An 18237-nucleotide genomic window follows, 5' to 3' on the forward strand; every position below is an offset into this window, starting at 1 on the left:
ACACTGCGTTCGCTTTGTTTAACTGCATTTCCTGTCGGTGCTGATGCAGGACAGCGACGTGTTCTTTGTTGATGTGAACCATGACCTCCAGTAATTCAATCCAGCATAAAACATCCCATCATACGCTGTCTATCATTCTGCTCTGAACAGTGTGATGCATGTGTGCACTGATGAATCCTCCACAAGTGACAACACAGAATCTATTCAGTGCAAAATTGTAGGGTTTGCCTCATGTTGCATCATCATTTTCTAATAATCCATACTGGTAATTGATACTTCATGGCATTTAAAACTAATTACATCATTAAGATTTTTACTGGATTTTTGAAAACAAATCTGAAAATGGGTTTGGAGCTTACAGCTATGTAACTATATATATTTCCTCTTTTCTGTGGAATAATAAGTCATGTATTACAGTTCCCACCTGCGTCTCTCCTCCCCCATGACTTCACCTCGGCTCCATGAACCAGTTTTCTATGAGCATTTATCAATAGCTACTTGTGTTTGCCAATGAGTGGTGTGTGTGTGAGTGTGTGTGTGTGTGTGTGTGTGTGTGTGTGTGTGTGTGTAGCCACTCACACCACAAGGAGCCATGAGCTGAACACATTTACCAGAAAATGAAAAATCTTCCACCTTCTAGAAGCTCGCGCTCGTGTTGCTCTCGGATTGAAATCCATTTCCCTCCTCGCTCCACTTCCACCACTACCACACCCTCAGTCCAGGATTCCCGCTATCGCACGGATTAGAGCTGCACATCAAACCCCCCGCATTTCAATTCTGCTAAATTTGTAATTGTCGGGTCAGTTACACCAAACAATCGAGTTATTGAAACCACTCACTTCGCATCAGTCAGCGCTGCTTCGAACCTCAATCTGATTTTCCTTGTCCTGATGCCGCTCCCATTCCTGACATTTACCTTCAGCAGGTTGGTAAACTGCATGAAGGTCATGTTGTACACTGTACTATACTGTAACCCACTGCCTCAGGTGAGAGTAGATCCACACAGTAGATGGGAGTAAAGGAGTAAAAAAACACAATAAAATACACAGTAAAGGCATTAGATATGTTCATGTTAGATTTGACTCCATCTCTAGAGGTTTTACCAATGCAGCAAGTAAATAGTTAAAAGCTGTTTTGGTGAATAACAAGGAATAATAATCATATTAGACATGGATGGAACAACAGAGGTTTTTTGTCACTGAGCATGAACAAGAAACTCATTCACGTAACACAAAACACTGAACTTGAAGATAAATTACCTACAGACGCACACACGGGCAACGTTAGTGAGACTAAAAATAGCCCCTGATGCCACAATATGTTAGTGTTGGCAGCAACAGGGAGGGAGCCGCATCACAGTAATGAACCCTCGTGGGTTTAAACAAAGACCCACAAAAGAAAGAGTCCCAAGCAAACGTGGGAGGGGACGATTTACACCTACAGCTGCTGGAGTCAATGATGAGCAGCGTCTGACAGCATGAAAGGCAGCAGACGAGGTCCTGCAGTGGAACTCTCCATCCTCTAAACAGGTAAATATCAAAAACTGAAGTTTTTGGTCCTAAAGGTTTTGCCGCTCACAGGATGAAGTGAAGTGGTGGAAAATGCAAACGCAGCGGCGTCAGTTAATAAAGCAGGTGTCGTAATTTTACATTTCCGCCCAGAGAAGCGCAGATCAATCCAAGAGCACGTCTGTGCCAGGCAAGATGAAGTCATAGCCCCGAGAATGAAAAATCAATGCATTCCAGCAGGCTGCACAGAGTGGGAGTTGATCTGATATTGATGGATGGATGGATGGATGCTTGGACTCAGCGTCAGACAGAGACTGAGCTTCATCCTGCGTGCGCGTCCAGAAACCACACGTCTCAGTATGAAGCATTTCATTTTGTACAAATTAAAGCATTCCCTCTGCTCCCGTGGGGAAGTACTGTGCAGTGGAGTGGTGGTTTCCCAGCAGCGCAGTGGTTTGTTCTGCAGCGTCCTCCCAATGACATGCAGGGGGTTAATTGGTGACTCTAAACAGCACATAGGGTTGAATGGATGTCTGTCTGCAGGTATTGACCCTGTGATGGACTGGAGATGGTCCTGTTCCGGACGCTCCCTCCCACGAGTCCGATGACGCCCACGACCCTTAGGAACAGCAGTTAGTATAATGGATGGAGGGGGGGGGGGGGGGGGGGGGGTGTAATTACTGAGATGACATGACGTGATAGCAGAGGAATAACCCCACTTTAGCTGAAGAGTTAGATGTAACAAAAAAAAATTTGATTGATATAAAACAAAACTTGCTCTTTCTGAGTCAAGAAACGATGAGACATCAAAATGAGGAACTTCCTGTTGCCTTCAATGTCTTTTGGCCTAAAAGAGAGTATGTGAAATATTTATAGCCTCTGTCAGGGCACTGCATTGGTAACGCATTAATTACACTAAAAGTCTGCTTTATCCTGTTTTATATATATATATATATATATATATTTCAATGTCTAACTGAAGGCACATCCTCCAGTGTACGTATAAGATACTGTAGTCGAGTCTTTTCTGCTTAGAGAGAGTAAAAGAGTGAGAGGGAACAATAAGCAATAAGGTGAGGCAGCTTCACATCACATCCATTCATATTCTTCTTCACCACTTCACGTTTTGTCCAACCTTTCTACAGTATTTCATCCCAACTTTGACTCCATTCTCTCTCTCTCTCCCATTTCATAACCTTTCAATATTTATGAGTGCAGCTGAATTGCTACTAGCAAAGCATTGTGGGTAGAGCCGTTCCTCAGAGTCCGTCGCTGACGTCATCACTGTGTGCTGACATTCTGGGCTCCGTGCCCCGTCTCAGTATGTGAACAAAAGTCAAGTTCCCCGCCAGCAAAGCCGATATCTAAAAATGCTTTTTAATAACATGCAGGAAGTCGCACATCATCTGGGAATTCAGTCATTAACGGCTCTAGAAATAGAGCTGCACAATGAGTCTTAACCAAAATGAAGTTTTTGGTGTATATGGTTAAGAACTTGGAGGATGAACTCAATCTGCTAAAAGGCCTGAGGCTGTTTGGCCAATGAAAGAGTGAATCTGCTTGGGCCAAGTCAACTTTAAGGGTTAGAGTTCAAACTACCACTGCACGGTCTGAAAGTTGATTTAAAATCAGTGTTCTTTTTCTAGATTGGACCAAAATGAAAGCTTTATGAAAGCTGGATTAAAGCCCTTCATAACGATGAACCCAGAGACTCATCAACTGTGCATAAAGACGCACAACACTCCGTTTACTTGAAGGGAAGAAGCCAAGAAAGAAGTGGAAGGGAGTCATATGAGCATAACTAATGTGAAGCTGCATGTGCACTGTCTCCCATAAGACCAATATATAATCAATGTGGCAGAAGGAAGGCGTCAGCATAGGGAGGAGCGGGGCTGATTGATGGGGATAAAGGTGGACGACGGGAAGGACATACTGCACAGGACAGAGAACAGTAAGAGGTAATAAAATCCTGGGAGTTCAGTGTCTGTGACGCATGTTGAAACATTTCCTGCTGATAGAGCAGAAATGGAAGCACTAACAGACTAACAGTCATCTACATGTAGAGAAGCAGAGGTCAGGTCCCAGTGAGAACGACGGAGAGATGAGTGGGAGGAAGCGACGTATGTGATGGGAGAGACGGAGGCCTGAGACGCGTGGACTCCCACTGGTACTCGACAAGGCCAGCGATTCCTGAAAGTTGAGCCTGAGTGTGGAAATCAATACGCGTCGACCTGTTGAACGTTGACCTGTTGTCTATTCATGGGTCCACGTCCATTCACAGCAAATGAGAACCACGCGCCGCTCTGTGTTCCTGCCAGCGCCTCGTCCTCCTCCACCCATCTGCCACGCGAGGGGATCTCAGGCCAACGCCAGTCGCTGTCACTGCCTTTGGACTTCGATACGTCCAGTGTGGCAATGCTTCACTTTAGCTTTGCAAAATCCTATGAACACGAAGGCACCGGCCCGTTTTTACGACATGAATGAAAGTTCAGACGTCAGGGGAGTCGTGATTCGCCTGAGAAGCAGCGATGGATGCTGGGAGATGTGGGCGGGGCTGTCGGGGGACGAGGCTGCTGCCCCATTGAGACGTTGATTGACTGTCTACTGAATCACATGCTACAGTAGGAACCAGGACCACACAGGGTTCTGGAGCTGACACGGACCAGCACCGGGACACGTCTTTGACCCGCGCCTCGCATTTTACTGAACGCATTGCGTTCCGCTGTGACGTGTTACTTCATACAGTCCTGCAAATGGGCGGTGGAGAAGCTGACATATGCTCCTCGCTGCAGGATGTAATGACCACAACATGCGTGTCAGCTCATCGCTGGCAGGGCCACGCGTGCAAACCACACACGAATCCACCCCTCCCACCGCAAAACGACTCCAAATCTCCCCCCGTCGGACACAAATGCAAACCAACAATCTCATAAATAAACTACCTCCACCCTGAGTTCTCCCCCGGAGCCTGAGACGCTCCACACGGGATGAGAATCTGTTCTAAATCATTCATTCCTTCTCAAGCAGCAGATGACAGACAAACAGCAGAGATTTCTGCATATTATCGTATAGTATTATAATATAAAAACTATTTATAACTTTTTTGACAAATAGTTAAAAGACTATGGAAAAGCTGCTTCACAATGTAATAATTATGTATTTAAATATTTATTCTTGTGTTCAGCTGTAGGTTCAACATGATCTGGTTCACACTGTGCGTGTCTGTGTTAATGACAGCAGGTCCTCACTAATCACCCAGTGGGTGCAGTCACACTGTACCACCAAGCAAGATGCTGAAGGAGGGATGGGACAGAGAAGAACCGAGGGAGGACGAGGAATGAAAAGTAACAGAGGACACGGAGTTAGAAAACAAGATCACAGGAGGTCACAGATACGCGAAGCTTCCGTCCTCACCTGCTTCAAACGCAAAATACTAAGCAATTACTGTACAAAAAGCATGCATTTCTCTTAACTGTGAACTGTCATTGCTGATTTGATGGAGTTCATGGCATCCCAGTTGTTCCCTGAGGCCGCTCCCTCTGACTCAGCATTCTGTGCATGTTTAACAGGGGACTTTTATCCCTCGAGCAGCCATTCATCAATAGGACCATCATCAGATTCTCGGGTCAGGCCCGAAGCGCGAGGTCCGGCCGGGGTTCACGCGCCGGCAGTAAATTCAGAGCGGCAGCAAGTGGCCCGTCCCCAGAGGGCTGCGAAATGCAATTCTCCATAAAGTCCAGATTAGAGACGCGAGTCACAGAGAGAGACGCAGAATATTAAATGAATCCTGTTCTAAACTAATTCACCTACTGAAAAAGGGGCTGAAGGCCAAAGGAGCACTACGAGCATCACAGCACGTGGTGCCAGAATGAATCTGTCTGACTGTGAACCATCACACACACTAGCAGGCGCTGGGACACTGCAGACAAACAGGACAGGAGGTAAAGAGGCAGTAGATGTAGTGAATAGTAGCTCATAGTATGTTCCCATCCATGCTCATGCTATGATAAACCTTTGCACCAGGGAGGGCTAAATATACTGTAAGACAAGCTGACTTTGTGCTTTTGCATCGAGCTGCAGCTGCTTCACAGTTTATGCCGCGCGTGTCAAAATACTGCGCATCACAGCGGTGGAGGAAGCAGAAATCCCATAGATTGACTGACCTGTGGCGTTTCTTTGGGAGCTGTGACCTCGGCCTGCTCAGACGCAGGATTAGGCTGCTGCCTGTATTATACGCTATGTGCATATTTTAAAGGAATGCGCGATGGGCTGTTTTTCCCTTCACCTTGTCGCTCCCCGTGGGAGCGCTGGTGCAGAGCCAGCAGCACACACGCTGTCACCCTGTCAGACAGACGCACCGCCCGAAACAGCCGAGTCAGACTCAGCTTCGCTCCGGTCGGACCCAAAGTCTCCGCTCCGCAGAGCGCATGCGTCTATGGCCGCGTCACCCGGGAGCGCTAGCAGCTGTGAGTCTGCAGCAGATGAATGAATCAGGCCGCGTCCCGTCCACTGACGACCATGAAGCAGGACTTCAGCGCCTGGCTCTGCTTCAGCCTCTCCTGACTTCACTAACAGACGCTAACAGCAAGTAAACAGAAGCGAGACGATGCCCGGCCAACGGCGGTCCTCGAGAGAAGACGCTAAACGATGTTCTGGGTTTTCATCCAATATGTGTTCTTTGCCGCAGATTCATATCTCCATCGGTTGCTGCTAAGCTCTTCTGGCATAACACTGTGTTGGTATCTTAACTGTTCTGTGTGTCTGTTGGTGAACAATTGTCCAATTCATCTTTGTGCCGGCATTGAATAAAAGGCAGGAGAACGAGGAAAATGGGAATTACATTCAAGTGAAAGAGTTACTACATGTGCAGAATCTCTGCCTGATATCACACACACACACACGCACACTCCATGTTGAATCAATAGGATTCAATCACAGGGCAACATGTAAGAATGGATGACGACAGGGAGGCGGACGTGTAGCAGAGAGTCTGGGAGCACAAAAACCCCCACGTTGGTTAATGAGGCTGAATCAGCACAACGAGCTGTAAATTAACAGTCAGTTTACCACTGGGTATGGTGAGCTCCACCACAGTATGTCTGTTACCGACCAGCCTGCATGTGTGATAACCTGAATGAAATATAAGATGTGGGGTCAAATTTAAAACAAACAAATGAACGATATGAAAGCTCAGAAAGTAGCAGCAGGTACTAGAAGCAGAGAGTTAAGTGACACAAACAGCTGCTGCGTTTCCTCCTCTTCCATTAAGAGCCTAAAATTAAATTACCAATTAAGTATTTATGCACGTGCAGGGTGGATTTTCCAACTCAGCTCCTCTACAGTGCTGGGAAACATACATGCACATTACGGAACAGCCTGCTGCTCACGTCACAGGTGGAGAAGCTGTAAGTGGGCCGGGTTCTGTGTCTGTGTTACTGAGAGTAGGGGCGTTTATTCCTGCAGAAAATGGGCGAATCCAAGTGACACTTGACACTCACTTCCAAAACGCAGACACACACATAATGCACACCTAATTACGTATAATGACACTTGCATGCATCATTGGATACGGACCGACACGCGTCTCAAGCTGATCAACAGGAAGTCGGTCACATCAATCAAAGCTGCTTGGAGAACGTGACAAATTACTGCAGTGCATTAGAAAAAAACCCCACAAATGTCCACAATATGAAGTAGATGGAAGGAACGACCCCACAGCTCCATGTCCATCGGAAATCCTAGATTTCACACCATTCAGTTCCTGTCCCCATTAGCCAGCACCAGCATGTGTTTAGGCAGCGAAACATAGTGATGGAGGCAGGGTGATGGAGGTGGGGTGATGGAGGCAGGGTGATGGAGGTGGGGTGATGGAGGGGTGATGGAGGCAGGATGATGGAAGCAGGATGATGGAGGCGGGTTGATGGAGGCAGGATGATGGAGGCAGGATGATGGAGATGGAGGCAGGATGATGGAGGCGGGGTGATGGAGGTGGGGTGATGGAGGCGGGATGATGGAGGCGGGGTGATGGAGGTGATAGAGACAGGATGATGGAGGCAGAATGATGGAGGCGGGGTGATGGAGAGAGGGTGATGGAGATGGAGGCAGGATGATGGAGGCGGGGTGATGGAGGCGGGGTGATGGAGGCAGGATGATGGACGCAGGATGATGGAGGCGGGGTGATGGAGGCAGGATGATGGAGGCGGGGTGATGGAGGCGGGGTGATGGAGGCAGGGTGATGGAGGCGGGGTGATGGAGGCGGGATGATGGAGGCGGGGTGATGGAGGCGGGGTGATGGAGGCAGGGTGATGGAGGCAGGATGATGGAGGTGAGGTGATGGACAAAGGATGATGCAGGCAGGATGATGGAGGTGGGGTGATGGAGGCAGAGTGTGCCTGCGAGCGGCTGCTCCAGTGCATTAGCGGGCTCCTGCAGGCCACATGATCCACGTAGACCTTGAGGAGCACTAATTCCATTACATAATGCCCAGCTCCAGTTCTAGTGTGTGTGTGTGTGTGTGTGTGTGTGTGTGTGTGTGTGTGTGTGTGTGTGTGTGTGTGCGTGTGTGTGTGTGGCACTGTGCCAGCCTGGATCACTTCCACTCTTCCTCTAATGATTCTTTGGAATTAACCATTCTCACACGGTGCTGATTTTGTAAATGACCTCATCATTAGTGCTAAGTATATATTGTATGTAGGTCATTTACAGTGTGTGTGTTTTGTAACAGTTGGTAATTTTAAATCTTCCTCTTGAAACGAAGCTGCTTCGGATGCGAAGCATCTGGAACAGAGCTGCTGCCTGACGCATGTTTTCCTATTGATGTGGTTTCCTCAGACAAACTGCGAGCGGGAATGAAGCTCAGCACCCGTTCAAGGCTCGTTCGCCCGCAGCGCCGCGCGTCTGGTCGACAACTAAACGTGTCATCAGCAGCCGAGGCACGCGCTCGCCGTCGTCCATCAGCCGCGTCCGGTGTCGCACCGTGGCCAGCGCGGCGGCAGTCACGTCAGGCCCCCTGCTGAGTGACCCCAGGGTCACAGGAGACTGTACGGATGCAGATCTACAGTCCGTGAGGTGGGAAAATGTGAAAGGAGGAGCGGAACTAGTTGAGCCTCACTGGATCCATGATGTGACAGCAGCTTCTAAAATGCTAAATATGCAATAGGTGCATAACGTTTGCTTATACGGCCACTGACGGAGAACGTTCGCAGATGTAATATAACTGTCCTGGTGCTGATCATAGGAGTCGTCTACCATCATTCTGATCTCCAGATCAAAACACGTGACATTTACATCGTAGATCATGCATCCGTGAGGCCTGATAAGCATCGGCCATCTTGTTTCGGTTCAGGGACTCTTTGTTGTTTGAGCAGGTGAAGATCCGGGCCAACATCAGATACAGCGTGAGCGCAGGTGCTCAGCTACGGCAGCGCCGCGGCGGTGGGCACGTAGATGGATGGCAGCGGCTCAGATGCTGTAATCCTAGGCTGGCAGGTAAATATAGCCTGTGGCTGCTTCGAGCGGCGCCGATGCTGCGATGCTGCGATGCTGCGATGCTGCGCTGCTGCACTCGACCTTGGCTCATCCTGCCCTTCCTTCACTCAAAGGGGAGGAAAAGCCTCACTCACACACCAGCCATTACAGAATAACGCAGTAAGAGTCCTTCGCCACGTGTGACCTGGATGCACCTCTCAGCTCCAGTACATGGCGGAACCCTGAAAGGAAGTTGTATAGAGGAAATTCTAGTAGTTGCACGAGTGTCGTGAGCTGTGTTTTGAATCCTCTGGAGTTCAGGTGGGATGCAAATATTTCTACCGTGCAGTGAAACTTCTGCATCAAACTTTAAGGCAGCAGAGATGATTTTTGTCCTCGTTTAAAATATTTGGATTTATTTATTTACTGTATGTACTGCAGTTGATATGACGTTTAATTAACAAAGCCCAGAAAACAGAAGTTTCTGGTTAATTAGGGTTTGGTATCAGGTTACATAAAAGAGAAATGAGACGCCCTGAAGCTCTGCTGCTTTACACACAGCACACAAAGAGCACATTCTGTCCATTAGCAGATCCTCTGATACACTTTATTAAGTGCAAGCCAAGCGGAAATGGGAAAATGTAGAGTTCTGGACCAAACTGAGCCACGAAACGGTTTCCTGTCCAGCATTAGTCTCACTGATCACAGAGAAGTTAAAATGAACTCAATCTCTACATCAAGATGGAAATTACAGCAGACACTCAGCGTTAAAGGTCCCAGACTGTGACGGGAGCCGAGAAACCGGCACATCCGGCCCGACCCTTCGGCCGAACAGAACCTTTGAGCCCAGTGATGCAGCAGCGATCCGTCGGAAGTCGGACGGTCATGCACAGTGACAGCGCTGCAGCCAGCGAGGAGCAAACACACGTCCACGAGCTTCACACATCACACGACACAAAGCATCACCCGACTGATGTCAAACTGACGCGACTGCGGATGGTGATTGACTGAATTCACCGAAAGACAAGCGAATATGATGCAGACGCTCCAGTACAGCACCACGGAAGTGACTGTACGGAATAGACCCATCTGCCTCTGTTTGGAGTTCACTGTAGACGCAGCAATGACAGAAATCGGACAAACGCAAAAGGACCTTACAGATACACAATCGATACGTGGATGATCCGCTGTGCGACTGCAGCAAAGCAGAGTTCGCACAATGCCCCCGCACTTACTTTGCAGATTCCCTAATTACATCAATGTCCAGTCCATCCAGACTTATGATAGGATCTGTTGGCACTGTAGTGGATGACCTTTGAGCAAAGGGAGGAGACGGGAAGAGAGAGGCCGCGCTGCCGACTTTGATTCACATCCACTCGAGGTAATTAACAAGCCCGAACATCAGGACCTGCCCGGTTCTGCCTCACGGCCTCCGGCTGCATAGCAACACTTTAGTGGAGCTAGAAAGACGGAGTCACAGAGGAGGAAAGTGCGGAGATACAGGTTGGTGCCAAGGTGAGAGCCAGGCAGAGCAGCGGGTTTCAAACCACAACCCTGCAAACTGCTCCTCGTCACTGATCAACTTCTGCCTTAAGTCTGTGAAACGACGATGACCAACACTGATGTTCCATATTTTGGGTTCTACAGTGCACTAGTATTTGTACATACAGACGACCGTGGACCCTGAACAGAAGACATCACTGAGTAACTGTTGGACGGAGACACTGTTTATGTTAAAAGAGCTATAAATAATGTATAAATACAGCATTTCACACACAAAAACACACCCACACTTCAGCGAGTGAGTCTCAACACGCGGGTCCGTTCTCTGCCGCTCCATAAAACATAAACACAGCATGTCCTCGACGAGACGCTGCCCACAGAACACAAGCAGAATCGGCATCGTAGCGTTTGCAACCAGTCGAAAACAAAAGTACTCGGAGGCCGTTGACGAAGACGCTGGTAGAAACGAGGAGCTCTCGTCGCGCAGCTTCTTAGTGCGAGTGCAGGGAGGCACAACAGCAATAAAAGCCGCACCTGGAGGCACAGCAGGAGGGAGGGAGACCATGGATTTATACCAGTATTACTACTGGCAGCAGCACATATACTGCACAAGCACATATTTTTCTACTGTATCGTAGCCGTCGCCCAACAATGACAAACAGATGGGTTCAAAGGCTTCCTATTATTAGAGTACCTCCATCTTCCCCCTCCATTTTACATCTCCCCTAAATGAAAAAAAAAATCTGTAATATGGGGGAAGACGCTAAAGCCCAGAGCAGGAAGCACAAGCCTGAGATGCTAAAGGTGAAAACACTCACCTACTGGATGCAGCACAAAGGACTCACTGCATTAATATGAATGAGCTGCACCCATGTCAAGCAGCGGCAGCCGAAACACCTCCACGCATCAGCCTCCTCTCCTCCAGCAGCTCACGAACGGCCCGAGCGGGCACAACCTGTGCGCACGCACGCACGCGCGCACGCACGCACGCACCAGCTGAGGCCGCAAGAGCATCCGTGTAATTATGCATGTGGAATTGCACCGTCGCGAAGCATGCCCGGAATCAGCAAAGGCAGCCGGGCTGCTGGAGGATGGAGACGGGAGCAGCGGAGGAAGATGGAGGAAAACGCAGCGCCGTCACGTCCGCTCTCCTGAGACGCCGGCCGTACCTTACGCCTGCGGTCCCTGGACCGATTCCTCTTCTTTATCTTCTCCTCCTCCTTCTCCCTCTGCTCCTGGGCCGCGGCCTCGGCGAGGTCCTTGGTCTTGCGGAGCTGCTTGGCGGCTTGTGCCATGGTGCCGCGTGCGGTGCCGCGTCTGCTCCAGCGGCCGTGGCTCCAGCCCTCCTCCCGTCCGCGCTACCGCCGGCCGCGTCCCTCTGTCCCCGGAGCCCCGTCACTGGCTACCTGCGCCCCGGTGGCCACCACGACATGCGTGTTTGTAGCGCGACCCGCGCAAACGAGTGCGTGCGTGTGCGCGTGCGTGCGTGCGTGCGCGTGGATGCCTCGTCGCAGCCACAACACAGCCTCCAGCAGCCACAAAGGAAGATGCTACAGCTCGTGGTGCTGATGCTGCTGCCTGTGTCGCGGCTGCTACTGATCCAGTCCGCTTGCACTGCGCTGAATTGCCTCCCCTCCCCCCTTCTTCCTTCCCTCCCTCCCTCCTCTCCTCTCCTCTCTCCTCCCTCCGCTCGCACAGAGCAGTCACGCAGTCTGGCGTTCAGCGCGGCGGAGCTCCTGCTGCAGCGCTCCCCCTTTTTAACTGTCAAATGTCCTGCTGCTCTTCCTCTTCATGCACAGGATTCTTCTCTGCTGAGGCTTTTTTCCCCCTGCGCGATCGCTATTGTTGACTCTTGCGTAAGGGACGCACAGACGACGAGGGCGGCTGAGCTGCGGAATCCCTCATTATTATTGCATATTTTCCTTTCTCTTCTGAAGCCGAGCCTTTTCGATTGCACCTCCCTCCTGAAACAGATGAAGAGAGAACAGAGAGAGATGGAGGCCTGTTAAATAATGAGCGTCTTGTGTCTCATACACTGGTGTCTGGGTGCTCGTTCTTCACCACGTAGCTCGGTCTAATCCACATGAAAGGACGGCACTGAAGCACCAGCCTACGGTCCATGTGAGAGTAGAACATTAACGGCACGAACGCGTCATATAAAATGCATGCACTTTCCCTCTCACTCCAGCTCTTTCCAGTGGTCGTCACATGAGGCGCAGCAGATGAGTAAACACTGAAGTCTGAATTCTAATTATCACTCAGTGCTTATGATGCACTGGCTTTAGAGCATGTAGTGGCATCAAACTGGGAGTCTCTCACTCATTTACGCCCCCTCCCACCGCTGCAACATCAGCCGTCTGCAGAATGTAACGTGCAACAGACAGAACGTGTGACGAGACTGAGAATGGACATATGTTACAGTCGCCAACGGCAGCAGAGCACCATCAATCAACAACAACAGTAATTCTTACACCATTTCCACCAAACCCCTTAACCAAATAACATAAACACCAGTGATTAGTGTTACTGAGTTTGTGTTTCCATATTCAATTTGACCGACGGCTTCCTATTTCCTGCCAGTGATGCTAATGGATCTATTAAGCTGAAGGTAATAAATAAAATATAGCCAGAGCCTCCATTACCGCATACTGTAGCTCTGCCTACGGAGCTGAACGGTCCAGTGGAGTGTCTGTCATTGTAGCCTGACTGCTGATAGCTTTCTATTCCTACGCTGAAAATGCCCTCCAGGGACGCACGCACGTCCAGCACGAGGAGCGGTGAAAGGTTTCTGTGCACGAGCTTGCAGCCCCGTCGTGGTGCATTCACTGACATCTCTGATGCGTTGGCGGGTGGGAATCTGTGGCATTATAAAGTCTGCTCATTGTGAGACTGGGCCACAGACGGACTCAGCGCAGCAGAGGCTCGTCGTTTACGGTTTTGGGCCTGTGCTTAACTTATGCATCCACGTGTTGTTCATCCGTGGTCAGACGGACTCCGTGGGAACCAGATGGCGACACCGTGCGACCCAGATGGGACGGGGTGTTTCCAGCAGGCTGCCGTGAACACGCTGGTTAAGTTCGCCTCATCTTCTGAGAAAATCACCGACGGTGTCAGCATCACGCACACACACACACACACATCATCACAGCTCCTGCATGATTCACAGATATCAATATGGACCCTCCACATGGACTGATAGACAGGCATTGCATTAAACTATATGAAGATGAACTGTGAGCACAGTCTATGGCCATAACCAGATAAATAAATGAACCTTTACATTGTCTGGTGATCTGGGACACACGCTGAAATTTAATTTCTGATCAAAGTGTAAAAGTGTAGAAACTCAAATTATTGCACATTTATAGCCTCAGAGAGAGTAACTGCAAAATAGCATCTGCTTTTTTATTCAGGTTTTGTGCAGTTTACATTTTCCACTCATTCTTCTTTATCAATAAAAATCTTGACAATCAACACTGCATATTGTCCACGTATCACGAGCTCCGGCTGGTGGTGTTATACCGCCACCAGGTGGCAGCCAGCTGCTACTGCCGCCACATGATTCCTTTTATAAAGCAAACTGCTCCTTCGGATGCACTCAAACGTGTCATTCACGTCCCAACAGAGATTTTCAATAGGTTTAAATCGTGTCACTCAAAACATTCCAGGACTTTATCTGAAGCAAAACCTTATTTCCGAGGTCAGTTTTTATACTTTAATAACACACTAGAGCTTCTAAACTGTTACGTTGACCGTTTTTATTGCTGCTTTTGCAAAGCTTCACTCTACTGACACACTTACACACTCGGAGCTGTAGGTGTCAGCACAGTTTCAGTACAGAGACCTGCGGCGAAGGAGGAGGAAGCGTTGCAGTCACACCAACCATGACGTGAAGCTGTAGATTAGGTGGAACCAGCTTTGTTTGCATTCACTTCTCCTCCGCGTCTCATTTACTCACAGCGTCAGAGTCACAGCGAGGCTGGAGAACTGTGCGCGTAGCACAGCTGTGATGAGCCGCAGCGACGTTAAGCAACGCTCAGCGAGTTTGCACTGATGCGCATCAGTGCATTAAAAGAAAGCATCTTTAAGTTTAAGTTCAGTGGCTCCACCTCAGAACATTGGGAAACTGAATTCCTTATTCAGATACAGTACCATTAACAATTACTGCAGACGAATGGGGCAGGATCCAACTAAGACCTCTCCAGCACATTCTGGGGATGAATCCTGACCATCAAGCGGATCATGAAAATTAGATTGTCCCAATTGATTCATGCCCCACAGAGAAAATGGCTTCAGCAAAAAATAACACAGAATGTGGGTGTTCTTTTTAATGCCGCGCCGCGCACGAGTGCTCCTCCATTAAGAGCCATTGATCATCGCGCCCGGGCCGCGCTAGACGCACTCTGTGCAAATCAGAGTGGTTTGGGGTGAAAGGTTCCTGGCAGACGCCCAGGAATTCTCTCAGAGTCACCCCTGTGGGCGCCAGGACAGCACAATGCTGCCGCCCGGCTTCCTGTCGAGGAGACGAATAATGCAGACTTTCTCCCTTTCCTTCTGAAATGCTGATGAGGAGACTAGTGCACATGCAACTCTGCACTGCTCATACCGTGGAAGCGCCTCTTGTTTCATAGTGGAAGCAGCCGGTGATACTGCGTGTTTACCAGCGTTTACGTTGTTGGTCCCCTTCTTATGTCTCACACACACCTCCAGCCTCCACTGCTAAGGTGCTGACAGGCCTTTGTTGGGATCTGTGCCTTTTGCAGAGTGGAGCTGCAGCCCCGTCTCCCTCGCGCTGCTGTCGGGAAACGCGCTGACCTCTGAGGCTTGGATTACCTGGCAGGGCCTGAGGGAGCAGCTCAAGAACACTTGAGGACAAGACTTGCGCTGCGCTCAATCAATAACTATCAAGTGTGTGTGTGTGTTTTCTACAGGCCTCACATTACAGTAAATGTGTTTGCTTTGCAGTGGTTCTGCAAACTGCAATGGCAAATGCCTTGTTCCATAGATTAGTACACGCGGAGGTGTCCTGCAGCTGCAGGATGACTTTGCACACTACGTTGCGATAGGAAGAGACGCAGGGTGTGACAGGACAAAACGGCACATGATGGAAACGATGGGAAGCGAAAGCAGAGGTATTTGTGCCAATCAGTGAATCAGTGGCACCTTTGGAGTTACACATGAAGAGAGTGGAGAGGAACCTCCAGGCTCAGGGAGGGCGGTCATCTGCCTCGACCGGTCGATGTGAGGGGATAGAGACGAGGAACAAGCTGATGCAAAGATAGAAAAATACCGTTGTGATGCTGAATATGGCGTAAATGGAGCTGATGAGTTGAAAACACAGGTTGACTCTCTTCTCTCTGTCATCGATGTGTGTTGTCATCTTCTAAAGGCCGTCTGTCTTTTAAATGACTAGTTTCTGTTACCAATGCTGCTAAAATCTATTCCTCACTCCTTGTGGCGGCTTCTTCCGTCCCAGATGACACAATCTAAACCTCATGTCCCCTCGCTTTTTAATTATCCGGCGGCCTGGCGTCGGCTCACGTAACACTTTAAACTAATGCAAAGCGCTTTAATAGTTGGTCGTTAACGCCATTAAGGTCATTAAAGTCTCAAAAGGGAAGAAAAACATCTGAACATTCAACAAATGATTCTGTCTGGGACCATTAGTTTTCTAACAGAGAGGAAGAGCATCACATGAAGTTAGAATCTATCTCTGAAGTGTGGAAACAATTACTGGCCTTTCTTCATCTTGTGTCTTATGAATATATGATTAGAAACAATGAAAATTCTAACATCCTCACGGCCTCGATGCTCCCTCGCTGCCTCACTGCAGAGAGAGAGAGAGAGAGAGAGAGAGAGAGAGAGAGAGAGAGAGCTTTTGGAAGATGAGCTGCACTGCAGCAACTGGGCGTTGGCTCGGTCCGAGGAAGGAGGCAGAGAGAGGCAGAGAGAGAACGGAGCGGTACCAAAGGTGCAGAAGAGGCGCGTTAGAGGCGCCGCTGCTCGGGTCTGACACAAAACTGTAAAGTCTGTTATGCATGACTTGAGTCCACATCGATCCTGTTACTTTTAGAACTTTCACTAACGGAGATGCAGCATTCCACCGTTTATAAGTTCGCTGCCATTGGCTTCACATCAGTTCACTGCACTTTAGCAGGTAATTCATGCTGCGATTCTTTACATGCTCGCATTATTGTAAACCAGCGCCTCCTGACTCACGGTTTTCTATTGTGCATGCTTGCATCTCTCGCCCACCCCGCCCCGCCCCCCTCCGGGGTGAAGAAAATGTGCTGCGTCTGCAGGGGGGTTATTTGGTGCAGGAGACGGGGAGTAATTGATAATGTTGCTGCTTTTTCTAGCAGGAGAGCTGTGTTTGCTCTTAAGAGGAAATGAGACCGAGACAGAAGCAGTGGGAATACAAGTCAAGTGGGAGCAGGGATAAAAATGCAACAGCGAAAAAACAGAAAATCAATGTGGGGGGGAAGCAAGCAGAGAGAAGGATAATGGAGAAATTCAGAGACAGAGAAATAATAACGCAGAAAGGGTGTTTTTTTATATTTGCAGCTTCTTTACACTTTTGTGTTGTTATTCAGACTTTTCTGATCTTGATCTGCTTGTTTTTTTCTGAACAAACAACACGTGGCAGAGATAAAAATAACGACGCTGAAACAAAAGGGGGCGCGTTGTGGGACTGGGGAACACTTCGCACACGTACCACACCCCGAGATGCCAAACTCCATTCTGCACAAACACAACCCCCTCGCGGCGTGTGCTGATGGAGCTGGTGCAGCGCTCACAGCTGAACATGGGGATCTGGGCGCTTGTGAGGCCTCACAGCGAGTCGGTCTCATTTTCATCTCTGTCAGACTTTGGTGCTTTCTTACTGCACTTGCTTTTATCCTACATGTTCTCACAAACGTGCAGTGTCTCTTAAGGAAGTCCACATCCTTGTTTCCAGGATGTAGTTTCTGATGCTGCCAATCAACCCTGTCTCCTCCTCCTTATGATCCTGCTACTGTATAACCAGGGAGCATTAACTACATACGCTGATATCACCCACTTTATTAAAAAGGATCATTTGATTCATAAAAAAAAATACTGCAAAGCTTGTTGAATATTCTGCTGTTGTGCACTTTTCTGCAGCCTGTTTCAGTCTCATGAAATATGCAGCGTCCAACTCAGTCACCGCCGCCTTCACGCGTCGTGACCCAAACCGAAGCGACGACTTACTCATCCACGCTCCTGCACGGCCTCTACTCCACTACGACCCCGCTGTGGGTTCATGTGGCCATTAGTCCAAATACTGTTGATGGGTTTTAGCAGCTGAATTACTGCTAGTGAATCTGATCTTCACTCCTCATCTTCTCTTCCTTCATTAAACAACTTTTCAACTTAAAAATTTGCTCGTTTGAAATAAAACAAATGTGAGGCACTAACTTCAAGGATTTCCATGTGGGATCAAAGCAGAGACACGGCTCCATTGGGAAAGCGTCCTCTCTCCATCCGTCTCTGCTGCATCACTCTAGTCTATCATATGGTAAACAAAAACATTTTATATCGTAATTGTTTAATTACAAAAAAGTTCTGAGAATTCAAATATACACAACATGAGCATATGAAAAGAAGCAGTTTGAAGGGAAGAAACACAAGCTGTAACAGAGAGAGTGATAGAGACACAATCCTACTTCAACCTTCATCTCTTTCAGCCTTTTAACACCATCACTACGGAAACAGCTGCCAATCACTAACGCACAGACAC

The 18237-nt window shown here is 48.8% G+C and overlaps 1 protein-coding gene across 11 annotated transcripts in view; it reads right to left on the minus strand.

Annotated features, from left to right (window-relative positions):
- ank1b (ankyrin 1, erythrocytic b) overlaps positions 1–12130 on the minus strand; it is a 34851-nt gene extending 22721 nt beyond the window's left edge. For 9 of the 11 annotated variants that reach the window (XR_008696260.1, XR_008696256.1, XR_008696255.1 and 6 more), the window contains exon 1: positions 11648–12130. Coding sequence is in view for 3 of the 11 variants with exons in the window: in XM_029168351.3 (XP_029024184.1) it covers positions 11648–11773 (126 nt within the window). In the remaining 8 variants the exon portion in view is untranslated. Of the gene's footprint in view, positions 1–11296; positions 11452–11647 lie in introns of those variants that run through there. The other 2 variants (XR_008696257.1, XM_029168352.3) reach the window with 2 other exon arrangements.
- Between the last annotated feature and the right edge of the window lie 6107 nt (positions 12131–18237).

This window comes from Betta splendens, chromosome 12 (assembly GCF_900634795.4).
Source record: "Betta splendens chromosome 12, fBetSpl5.4, whole genome shotgun sequence".
NCBI lineage: Eukaryota > Metazoa > Chordata > Actinopteri > Anabantiformes > Osphronemidae > Betta > Betta splendens.